The following is a 13475-nucleotide window of genomic DNA, read 5'->3' as shown; positions in this document are numbered from 1 at the left end:
CACAGAATTCTTTTTGCTTTTTAAAGGATCGCTAACAGTTTTGTTGATGGTGACCATGTAAGTCACATTATTTCTAATTCAAACATGGAAGATCAATCATTTGATTGTAAGAACACTTATCCTAAGTTTCTTCAAGCCTTTTTTTGGCTACTGGCTAAGCAACAATCATTATGAAAGATAATCTTTCTCCTTTCTCTACTCTTAACCTCTATTCTCACTACATTCTTAGCTTCTTGGGTTGAACACTGGCCAAAAAAATGACAAACCACCGGGAGTGTAGTTCAAAGGAAGAATGGTATATAAACTGGCCATTTAAAAATGTGCAGATTAACAAATGCCAATACATTACTTACCCATTCATAAGAAACAATCCAGCAGCCACGAGCAATTCCCAACAGTACATTCAGAGTTCGACGAGGCTCGCCTGCAACTATGTGAGTTGTAGATTCACATACATCACATGAAAAAGAAAAGTCCTTCAATTTGTCCACCACCTGCCTGATGATACTCTGTTTCCTGCCAAACAGGATATTAAAAACACAACTTAAGTCAAATGTCTCCTGCACCAGCACTTACATTCGAGTAACCTGAATAAAAAGAAAAGCTAAAGCTAAATTATATCCTATTTTAAAAATTTTTTGGACCAGACTTTTGATTTCATTGGTACTTAGAACTTTGGATGGGAAAATCCCCTTTACCAATGCAGACTGATCCTTAAATCTACAAATTAAGTGTCCTTGAGCTGCCTGGGGCACTGAGAACTTAAATGATTTGTCCAGGCTTATAGTCTCTGTCAAAGGCAGCACTAGAACCCAATTCTTTCTGACTCTGAAGATGCTCTCTACCCTTTATACCACACTGCCTCATGTTCAATTCTTCATTTCTTCCAAATTGGTGATTTTTTTCCTTTTTTTTTGAAATCCCTAGAGAAGGTAGAAAGAGTAGAGGGTGATGTAGAGAGCAGTAAAGAAGAGAAGCAACAGGTTGACAACTGTCACCTCTTAGAGATGAGGAAAGTGAGCCCCAGGAAAGTGACATGACTTGTCCAAAGTCAGTTAATTAATGGCAAAGCTGAAGTTATAACCTAGGCTTCCTGACTCTTAGCCTAATGCCCTATTCTCTATGTCTGACTGTCGTTTAGGCAATTAGATATATTTCTTTGGAGAGGATATTGTTTTCACAGACTCCATTACAGTTTCATATTATCTTAGGATCACAGACTCACAGATACAGAACTAGAAGAGCCTTCAGAAACTAAATACCCAGCCCTCTCATTTTAGCAATGAGGAAACTGAGGTGCCCAAGGTCATACATCTAGTAAGTGATTTAAAAAAAAAACTCTGAACACAGGGATTCTTAACCTGGAATCCCCCTGGAGGACTGTGGAGAAATTTCAGTGAATCCACAAAATTAGATGGGAAAAAATAGTTACATCTTTATTTTCATCAACTTTTGGTTTCCTTGGTTATTCTACATATTTTATCTTACATATTTAAAAATATTATTCTAATATGGGGTCCATAATCTTTACCAGCTAGTGAAAGGGGTCTATGATACAAAAAAGTTTGAGAAGCCCTGCCATATAGCCAGTCCTCAAAATCCTTCTTCATCCTTCCTATAATAGAAAGGACTTCCCTTATCAAGTACCCAACAGCTCTTTCCATCTTCCATTCACTGAAGACAATAGAATCATGAAATATTAGAGACACCTGGGGCCATCTAGTCTAACCTCTCATTTTACACAGAAGGGACTAGAGATCCAAAGAAGAGAAGTGGTTTATATAAGACCATGCAGGCAAGCTACTGGCAGACCTAGAACTATAACTTAGGTCTTTACATTCTTATTTTAGAGCTCCTTACCCAAGATGGAACCTCAACTCTGTGTCTGTAGAATTAATGGGTTGGTCTAGATGATCTTTTAGGTATTTGCCTCTTCTAAACTTCTGTGCTTCTATAGGGATCAATGCTAACACCTGTGAGCTGTCTGCTTGTTATATGACAAGTGTCTTTCCAAGGTGGGGTAGCAGCAATGTTACAATAAAACAACATTGGCTTTAGAGAAGCTAATCTGAACAAGCCTATCTTTGAAGCTCAGTACCTGCGAGGTCTGAAACTTCCCAGTACCTCAGTTTCCTCATATGTCCATTGCAGAGGTTAGACTACATGGCCTCGAAGGTCCCTTTATGCTTTGAGTCTATGATCCTGTTATACTCTTCCACATATGATAGGAATTATATATCTATCTCTTAACTTTTATCCAAAAGCAATGGAGGGGAGGGGAAAAGTAAGAATTATGAAAGGAACAATAAAGGAAAAAATGACTTTAAAAACGTTTTATTTGTAAGCATGGGATTTCATGAGTAGGTAGGGATCATATTTTTGCTTGTACAAAAATGTATGATTTAAAGAAAATTATACCCACATTCAAAATCAAATTATTTCAACATTATTTCACTTAGAATATATTGAACTCATTTAGTGATACATATGGAGAAAATTATAGGAATTTGCAAAAAAAACATTAATCATAAACAGGGTGTTTCAAGTATCAGCCCCTTTATTCCATGCTGTGAAACAAAAACAAACATCTTGATAAAAAGTGTTTTAAATATACATATCCTTCCCCTCCAACACAACCCAATTTGGATTTTCCTACAGATGTCATTACAATTTGATGAATGTCTCAAAACCTGAAAGAGATCTGTCAGGGGGAGGACCGGGTATGTGTGAAAAATCATAAAATCCCTTCCTTGCCTTCCCTAAAAGCAGAATTTTAAAAACTGCAACCAAGTATAACACAGAATATGGAACCATATTTGTGTTGGATGTTCTTTCTTGTGTAAGTGTTTAAGAAGGATGATAAGAGGATGCCAGAAAATTAACTCTTCCACAAATATGCAGGGACAACCGCCTCCAATGATTCACCACAGAGGAAATGGTGTCCTACCAAACTAAAGTGGCTGTTTCTTTAAGAGCTTGAAAAATGCATATGCAGCCCAGGACAGTTTCAGAACATGGTAACATTCTTTACAAAGCAATTATACTTTACATGGAAGGGGAAAGAGGCCAAGCCCTTAGCTTGTGATTAATTTGTGGGTATAAGGAACAGCAAAGCATTGTATAAGCACTGCCTCTTACTTCCCATATGACCCAAGTAATGGTCTCACTTTTATTTCTGTTGGTTTTCTAACACTGACATTAGCTGGCACAGAGTAACAGGGGCAACCATTTAAATCTTTACACAAACTACATTCCTTGGGTTGACTATAAATAAGTTTCATTCAGTTCAGCATGTGAAAGTAAATGCCGTTTATGTTCAGCTAACATTTTGCACAGAATAGGAAGTTATCAAAATAACTAGTACTTACTCAGAGGGCATGCTTGTCATGACTAATGTTCTTGTTGGCTAGAGATTTCAAAAGAAAAGGAACAAAAAAAGAAAAGGTCAAAAATATGAAAATCATTTTTTCCCACAGAAACTTAATTCTAGTAGTTTCTATCAAAATTATAGCACTAAAAAAGGATGGAAGAATGAAGGGTTGGTTCAGTGGCACAATAAAAAGGTTTCACATTCCTGGAAGAAAAAGCTCTATAATGGTTGCAAACCTTAAGCCACTCAAAATTTAAGGCTCAATCAGCATTAAAAATAATAATGTATATAGTATTTTACTGCTTACAAAGTATTTTATATATGTTATTTCATCTGAACTCACACAACCCTATGAAGTAGGTGCTATTATCTCCAATTTCCGTTTGAGGAAACTGAGGCAGACAGAGGTTAAGTGACTTACCTACAGTCATATAATTAATAACTGTCAGTCTGAATTTGAACTCAGTCCTTCTTAACTTTAAGTCTAACACTCAGTCCACTATGCCACTAAATGCATACTATGTGCCAGATGTTGTGCTAGGTACCTGGGATATAAAAAGAAAAAAAAGCAATAGTCCCTGACTTCAAGGAGGTTACATTTTACTGTAGGAAACAAAAGTACATATATAACTATACACTCCATGCAAAATAAAACTAAGCATGAGGGAGTTTAGGAGATGATTATTTTCCATCAACTAGCCAGCCACACCATGTATGCCAATATTCTTTTAGATTTCCCTTTCATCAGGGGATGAAAGAGAAGGCTACATCTGTAGGTGTGAGAATCACTTTTTCAGAGACATGTGGGTCCGGTGTTGTTTTATTCTTCTAAAAGAGATCTCATTCTACTACACAGATTAAATTTTCATCAGGGCTTTGATTCTTCAAGGAACACTGTGACAGGGAATATCAGCCAATTTTTGTGTTCTGACATTTCCAAGTAAGTGAGTAAGAGAAGTCATGGAGAGAAGTAGTGATCTAGATCACTACTGTAGTGTTAGAGGAAGGATGATGTAGAGAAATTAAAGGACTTGTTCACAGTGGAACAATAAATTCAGGTAGAAGAGAACCCCAAAATCTAGATATTTTATTTGGTGTTTTATTCCTGTAGCTACCTCACTCTTTAAAGTCACAAGAATATTCTTGCAAGAAATATACTTTAGCCTACAAATTGCCAATGTTAATTTTTCTTTTTGTCTTCTTGTTGAACACTGATTGTCAATGACATTAGGGTTTCTAGCACTCTCTGTCTGGTGTTCTATCTATTAATATCTTGAAAGGAAATAGGGCTATGAATAGGGCCCCTGTTGTGGTGTTTGGGTGGAGGAAAGGGCAGTTAGTTCCAAGTTAATGAGAAACCTAAGTAGGATAGTACATCGCATCATAGACAGAAATGGAGGAATTGTTTTCACAGGGAAACTTAAAACCCAAGATGGGAGAAAGAACGGGAAGGAAAAATATACACAAGGCAGGAAAACAACTAAAAAAAAAAGAATACTGTGCTTCCACATTCCTCTGACCTACAGCTGTCTGATAAAAAATCTAGTAGACCAGGGTTCATTTAGACATTCTGGCTACACAGCCACAACAACATTGGTGCCCCCTGGAGCTGGTTATTTAAGATTACTAAGAAGGGTTACATATAATTAAAGCTCATAGAACAATAGACAACCATTTGCAGAGGCATGCCAGATGGGCTCTCTGCATAGCCAGAAACCTACTGGACATATAAAAAGTCCACATTTTGAAAAAGGATCATCTGTAATGCAACTGTCAAGTTACCTCTAGATTGAGCTAAACGGAATTAACCAAAGCAATGAACCAGTTGAATGTACTCTTGAGGCACTTAGATTTTGAGAAGTCTGAGACCTTGGGCAAAGAAAAGACAAATGAAATAGTGTATGAAAGCACTTTGTAAACTTTAAAATACTATAAAATATGAGGTTTTGTTACTATGATGATGATTATGATGCCAAATTTGCTTCTATTTGGACAAGGTTTGTAATCTGCTTACCTTGCCTGAGTGAGTGAAACCAAGACCTCTGAATGGTCCTATCTACAAAAAGTCAGATTCCAAACAAACATGGATACTGACACACTTAGTATATCCAAAAGTAAGGGAGCAGGAACACTTCTCAGCAACCACAGGGTGCATACACTTATGTGCTCTCTGAACACATATAAAAACTTCATTTCTCACCATCTGTATTGCTTGGTATCAACTCCATAAACATCATGTTCCCCTCCCCCACTCCATCCTGAGTAAACTCATCATCACAAAGACTGCTTCAGTTTTGGTACTCACACCTTATTAGTGCCCTCAGTAACATCTGTCCCTCTGATTGGGAGAGCTAGAAGACAGCAAAAACTTCTCCTAAAGTCTCCCTTTAAAGAGGGCCTAGTAGCTCAGCCAACTCTTCATTTCCTACCATCTTGACTGCTTACTTTGGATTCCATCATCATCATGCCCCCATGCTAGGGACTCCCCTCCTCCCCATTTACCCCCTCTCACTTTTTACCTTCCTTTTGTGAGTTGTCTTCCTGTATTAGAGTATAAGCTTCTTGAGGGCAAGGTCTATTTTTTTCTAATTTGTATCCCCAGTGCCTAATAGTGTCTGGCACATAGCAGTCATTTAATATTTATTTTACTGTATTGTATAACATGCTCATACACACATATCTATAACTGCATTAGAGACTTTTATACATGTATATACATAATAACAAAGGTGAAGATACTCTAGCTTGCATACTAAAGGAATCATCCAATTCAGGATGAACATTTGCAAACACATTACAAATTCAAATAATTTAACAATATTATATTGTTCTATTAATTAATATATATGGGCGTTAAGGAGGCAAAATGACAACTACTTATTTCAAACAATGGAAATACATCACTGACATCTCAAACAGCACATTTAACATTAACTGTTAAACCCTCTGAGAACTGATGGATAGTGAGTACTCAGTATACTTGTTGACTTATATGGTAGATGTAGGCATAGTTGGTATACAAAGTGGAGTACACATCAGCCAGGCTGACCACCCTTTTTTCCCCTCTCTATTCTACTTCTGACTTTCCAGACTTCCCCATAACACCTCAGCTACCTTCTGACCATGGAACATATCTCCACCTCTGTCTCTTATAGTTGAGTTCCTCCAAGGGTCTCCATTTTGGGGAGAGGCCCAGACCAGCCATGCTCTATTTCCCCTCCTGGCTTGGCTTCTCATTTTCTGGACTTCACCAACATGCCCCTTACACCACTGCCTCCCCCCACCCCCGCTCTACTTTTCAGATTCCTTTTGTGTGTTGTCCTCTCCTGTTAAAATGTAAGGGCAAACATTATCTTTCTTTTTGCTTGTATATATATCCCCGGCTCTTAGCGCAATTCCTGGCACATATTAAATACCTAATTAAAGCTTGATGACTGTTTGCTTGACACTCTATCTCTCCTGTTAAAAAAAGTAGATATCTCTTAAACAATATTGAACTATGGATGAAAAAGACAAAATACAACCCCTGTAGCATGATATAGTGGATACAGAGAAGGTCTTGAAACCAAGAAGACCTGGGTTTAGGTATTACCTCTGACACTTACTGGGTATGTGAACCTGTGCAAGGACTACTTAGTACTTAAAGTAATTCTCAAAGACTATAATTTGCAGAGAAGGTACCTGCCTTTTCTGAGAGAAGGACTTTCCTATACCAGGGAAATCACAGGTCCAATCTCTATCCCTATCCCTATTGAAAAATAAAGTGACAAATAGACTAAAAACAGTATTATAATAAAGCAATTCTACTCCAGCTCAGGCATTGCTTGAAATGTTGTTAGACAAGTAATCTGGCCTTTCTTTATCTCAAATGTCTCACCTAGCAAATAGGGAGATAGTTACTGAATTACTTTTTTTTTCTTTTTTCAATTAAGAGACATTTATTTTCTCTCCCTCTCACCTATTTAAAAGTCATTTCAATTAACAGGCATTTTTTCTCTCCCTTTCACCTATTTAAAAGGAAAAAAAAGAATAACAAAATTTTGGAATATGTATAGTCAAAATAAATTCCCACATTAACCATGTTTAAAAATGCATGTCTTACTCTGAGTCTATGACCTCTGTCAGGAGCTGCCTTCATCATCATTCCTCTGGAATCACAGTTGGTCATTTTGTTGATTAGAGTACTTAGTATTCCAAAGCAGTTTCTCTTTACAAATTATTATTCTATAAACTATTCTCCTGCTTCTGCTCACTTTACTCTGCATCACTTCACAAGGTTTCTCTGAAGCTATCCTCTTGGTAATTTTTAATGGTGGTTATAGTCTATTACAATCTTATATGATAGTTTAAGTCATTACAGTATTTTTCAGTACATATTTGCAACTGAGCCCCAACCCTGGGAATTTAGGTTGCCCTTCTTCCTATGCCCCTATGTAGTACTGTGTTACAACAGCATCAAGCTCCTCTTCCCCTGAGAGAAGACTCTCATAAACAACATATTGTTGGATTCTGGTTTCTAATCCATTCATGATTACTAACTCATTTCCCTCCATTCTATTTTCTTCTGTTTCTCTCTCTCTCTGTCTCTCTGTGTCTCTCTCTCTCTCTTTTCCCCCCTCTCTCCCTCCCTCAAGTCCTTTTTGTTTTTGACAACTGCTTCTCTTATTTTGTCCTCCCTCTTGTCACTACTCTCTTCTTTTAGTCCCTTCGCCTTCTACTTTCCTGTTGGGTAGGATGGATTTTTATACCCAAATGAGTGAGTGTGTGTGTGTGTGTGTGTATGTATACATATACATATATATTCTTCCCCCTTGGAACCAGTTCAGATGAGAGTGAAGTTCAAGTATTTCTAGCTGCCCCCAATTTTCCTCTTCACTGTAAAAACTCTTCCTTGAATGTTTCTTTTGTGTGAGATAATTTTCTTATTCTTCTCCCTTCCCCCTTCTCCCTGTGCATGCCTCTTTTTCACCTTTCCATTCTTTTTTTTTTTTTTAGATCATCCCAACATACCCATGTACTCTGTCTTTTGGGGTCCTTTTAACTGCCCAAAATGATGATAAAGTTCTTAGGAGTTACATTTATCATCTTCCCATATAGGAATATAAACAGTTTAATCTTATTATTTAATTTAATAATAAACAGTCCCATATGATTTCTCTTTCATGTTTACCCTTTTTTGCTTCTCTTGAATCTTGTGTTTGAATGTCAAATTTTCTATTTAGCTCTTGTATTTTCATCAGGAATGCTTGAAAGTCTTTTATTTCATTAAGTGTATGGTTTTTCCCATATTACAGTCAGTTTTACTGAGTAGATTATTCCTTTGCATTCTGGAATATCATATTTCAAACCCTTCACTTCTTTACTGTGTTGTTATTACTGTTCTTCAGTGATGTTTGACTTTTTGTGACCCCATTTGGAATTTCCTTAGCAAAGATACTTCAGTGGTTTGCTATTTCCCTCTCCAGCTCACTTTACAGATGAGAAAACTGAAGTAAACAAGGTCAAATGACTTGCCCAAAATCACACAGCTAGCAAGTGTCTGAGGATGTATTTGAATTCACATCTTCCTGATTCCAGGCCTGGTACTCTATCCACTGTGCCACCTAGTTGCCTTCTTTTCTCCTTGACTGGGGAAATCTGAAATTTGGTTTTAATATTCCTGGGACTTTTCATTTTAGGGATGATCAAAGGGATTCTTCACCTTTTCAGGGGATGCTCAATGGATTTTCTTTCAACTTTATTTGCCCTCTGGTTCTAAGACGTAAGGGCAGTTTTCCTTTATAATTTATTGAAAGATGATATCTAGGCTCTTTTTTTTTAATCATGGCTTCCAAATAGTCAAATCATTCTTAAATTATCTGTCTTTGATCTATTTTCTAGATCAGTTGTTTTACCAATGAGATGTTTCACATTTTCTTTTATTTTTTCATTCTTTTGACTTTGTTTTGTTGTTTCTTGATGTCTCCTGGAGTCATTAACTTCCACTTGCCCAATTTTAATTTTTAAGGAATTATTTTCTTTAGTGAAGTTTTGTACCTCTTTTCCCATTTAGTTAATTCTGTTTTTGAAGGAGGTGTTTTCATCAGTTTATTTTTGTATCTCTTTTACTATTTGGCCAATTCTACTTTTTAAGAAGTTATTTTTTCAGTATTTTTTGTGCCACTTGTACAAGCTACTAATTCTATTTTCATAATTTTCTTGTATCATTCTCATTTCTGTTCCCAATTTTTTCTCTACTGTTCTTATTTGATTTTTAAAATCTTTTTTTCCTCCTTTTTCCCCTAGGAATTCTTACTTGTGTCCAATCAACATTTTTTTTAAGGCTTTGTTTTGTAGATGTTTTTAGTTGTTTTCTTCTGAATTTGTCTTAAGCTTCCTTGTCACAAGAGGAGCTTCTTATGGTCAGGTTAGTTTTTTTGTTGTTTGCTTCTTTTTCTACTCTATTTCTTGCCTGTGAACTTTATGTTATAGTTGGGCTCTGTATACCTCTGGGTCAGGGATCGCAGGGAGTCACTGTCCCAAGCTTCAAGCTTTTTTGCCCTACTTTTTTCACAGTTTGTTCTGGGGGTCTGTAAGTTTTCAATGCTTCTGAGGTCATGTGATCTGGGGAGAGGTGTGATCACTGCTCTCCTGGTCTGTGTTTGGATCCTGACCCAGGAAGGGTTCTCACTCCCTTGTGATTGCAAGTGTTCCTCTCTACCCTGTAACTGTGACCTGGAACTGGGTTAATGGATTTGCCAAAGGGAACCTGATCCTTCACCCAGTACCTGCACAGGGGACCCCAGTGATCTCTTTCTGACCAGGTGTCTAATCCTCTTAGCACTTCATGAATAAGAGTTTGGAAATCAATAGATTGTGAAGTACTTGTCAACAGGGATTGTTTTTGCCTTTCTTGTTATTCCCAGTGTTTAGCACAGTATCTGGAACACACTAGGCACTTAATAAATGCTTGTTAGCTTAAAAAGTAAAAGCATTAGGAAAATATTAAATTGTCATGTGAATTCTAAACCTCTTTCAGTATAATCACATGAAACAATGTCTTCTCAAAGGAGATTTATATTTATGAACTTCTACTTATGTAAAATTTCATTGCAATATATTAAAATTCACCCAAAAATGACTATTTGAAAGCTTCTAAGTGCCACTTTGTTTCCAAATGATGGACTACCCATAAATAAAACTTACTGCTCTTTAATAGTTCATCAAATTTCATACAAAATTAAGCCAATGAAAATAAATGAAACATTTGATCTTATCTTTGAAAGACCTAGTAGTGATGAAAGGCAATTAAACAGAGACAAAATTATCATTACTAAAGAGAGATAGAGAGACTAAAGGACAGATACCAAACATTTATTAAATACTTTTTTATGCCAATCACTGTGCTAAAGGGATACAAATACAAGCAAGCAAGATAGCCCCTACCCTAAAGGAACTTACATTCTAATGGAAGAAGACAACAAATACACTTGTGCAGCTGAAACTGGTTAGGGAGCATGTAGGTAATAATTGTTTCATATTAATGGAAGGATAAGAAATAAATGTCTCATTAGAACTCTTAAAGATTGTAGGAAAGGTAAATATGACAAAGGATCCATGGTTGGGTTTTTTCTGTTTTGATGGCCTCAGGGAAAGACAGAAATGGGAGGGAAAGAGATCTATATTGGGGGAAAAAAGAAGGAATATAGGAAGGGAAATCATCATACAATACAGTTGCACAAGATGAAGAGTATTTAAACATAGAGGAAGGGATTAGAGAAAAAGGAATGATACAAACCTTGTTTTCATATTAATCAGATAAAAGAAAATTGAATACAATTATGCACACTCATATACACACATAAAGACTGTAGTATGGAAATATATTAAACTCAAAATAGGAGGGGACGGGACCAAGGGAGGGGAAGGCCAACTAAGGAACAAAGTAGAAATTGTGAAGATTAAAGAAGAAATCAATAAAATTGAGAGAAAAAAATAATGAATTGATAAACGAAACAAGGAGCTATTTTTTTGAACTGATAAGTTACCAAAGTTACCAAAAAAGTTGTTACCAAAAAAGGAAAAAGGAAAATTTACAACTGAGGGTGAAACAAAAGAAATTATTAGAAATCATTCTGCCCAATTCTATGTTAACAAACTGAATAACTCTGAAGTAAAGGAATGAAGTAACCTAAAACCAGAAAAAAGAAACTGAAGAAGTAATAAATGAACTTCCAAAGAAAAAAGTCTAGCACCATATAGATTAACAAGTGAACCTATCAACCATTAAAAGAACTTTTAATTCCAATATTATATAAACTGCTTGCACTAAGTGGAAAAGAAATCACCATTCTGATCTCTTTCTGTTATGCAGATAACATCCTAATACCTATACCAGAGAGAAATAAAACTGAGGAAAAAAATATAGAGCAATATTCCTAATAAAAATTAATGCAAGTATTACATAAAATATTAGCAAATAGGCTACAACATATTAGAAAGATTGCACACTATGACAAAGTTCGTTTTATACTAGAAATGCAGAGTTGGTTCAAAGAGGAAGAAATATTATAAATATAATGATATAAATAAGAAAAACCATATCATTATACCAATAGAGGTTGAAAAAGGCTTTTGATAAAATTCAACACCCATTCCTATTTAAAAAGAAAACAAAAACAGAAAGCATAGAAATAACTGAACCTTTTCTTAAAATAATAATATCTATCTAAAATCAAGAATAAACATTATATGTAATGGAGAACAGTTAGAGGTTTTTCCAACAAGATATTGAGAAAGCCAAGGATAGTCATCATCATAGCTACTATTTAACATAGATTAAGACATGCTAGCTATAGCAATAAGACAGGTAAGAGAAATTGAGGGAATAACATAGCCAAAGAAGAAACTAAATGATCACTTTTGCAGATAATTTGATTTACTTAGAAAATTCCAGAGTCAACTTAAAAATTAACTGAAATAATAAACTCAGGAAAATTGTATAATGTAAATAAATTCAAATAAATTATCAGCATTCCTGTATATTACCCACGAAACCCAGCAGATAGGGTTTAGCAAGAAAAAATGACCACAGATGGTATAAAGCATTTTGGAATATACCTACAAAGATATGCCTAATAGCTATATGCATCCAGGTATAAAACACTCCTTGCATAAAGATAATTGTAGAAATATTAATAGCTTATGGTTAGGTCATGCCAATGTAAAATAAAAATGATAATTATGCTGAAATTACTTATTCAGTGTTATACTATTCAAACTACCAAAGGATTATATTGTATAGCTAGAAAAATAATAATGAAATTCACATGTATGAACAAAAGATCAAGAACCTCAAGGGTAAGGGTGAAGAAACAGAAAAAACAGAGCTCTGTAAGTACCAGATCTAAAAAGTATTCTACAAATCAGTAATCATTAAAATGATTTGGTATTGGTTCACAAACAGGTCAATTAGTAGAACAGGAACACCACACAGAAAAGCAATGAACACTGAAGCAAAGTGTTTTGATCAAACCCAAAGATCTTAGGTACTGGGCAAAGGAATCACTATTTGACAAAAACTTCTTGGAAAACGGGATAGTATTTTGGTAGATATAAGTTATAGTTCAATATCTCAAATGGTATGTCAAGGTAAACTTCAAATGGATATATGACTTAGACACAAAATTTGACATAAGTAAATTAGAGGCACAAAGAAGAAATTAACTTTCAGATCAATGGAAAGAGGAAGAAGAGTTCATGACCAAATAAATGACAAGATCAAAGAATATGAAATAGACAATTTTGATTATATAAAACTTAAAAGTTTTTGCACAAACAAAACCAATGCACTAAAAATTAGAAAGGAAATCGGTAACTGGGAAAAAAAACAATTACAGCAAGTTTCTCTGATAAGGGTCTCATTTCTGAGATGTATGTATAAAGATATGATTAAAATTTATTAAGACTAAGAGCCATTCTTTAATAGATAATTTGTCATAAAATATGAACAGGTAGCTCTCAAAGGAATAAATGCAACCTATCATCAATCATATAAAAATATTCCAAATCAATAAAATTAGAGCTATGAAACTTAAAGCAAGTCTGAGATTCTACTTCACACTCA

The 13475-nt window shown here is 35.3% G+C and overlaps 1 protein-coding gene across 1 annotated transcript in view; it reads right to left on the bottom strand.

The window, feature by feature from the left end:
- MCPH1 (microcephalin 1) overlaps positions 1–13475 on the bottom strand; it is a 341986-nt gene that overhangs the window by 233127 nt on the left and 95384 nt on the right. Inside the window, exons 10-11 of the mRNA XM_036748364.1 lie at positions 3369–3406; positions 354–516 (exon numbers count right to left, since the gene is read on the bottom strand). Coding sequence (XP_036604259.1) covers positions 354–516; positions 3369–3406 — 201 coding nt within the window. The remainder of the gene's footprint in view (positions 1–353; positions 517–3368; positions 3407–13475) is intronic.

Source organism: Trichosurus vulpecula, chromosome 3 (assembly GCF_011100635.1).
Source record: "Trichosurus vulpecula isolate mTriVul1 chromosome 3, mTriVul1.pri, whole genome shotgun sequence".
Taxonomy (NCBI): Eukaryota; Metazoa; Chordata; class Mammalia; order Diprotodontia; family Phalangeridae; genus Trichosurus; species Trichosurus vulpecula.
Note: the sequence above shows the minus strand (reverse complement) of the source record. Positions and strands in the feature narration are given on the sequence as shown.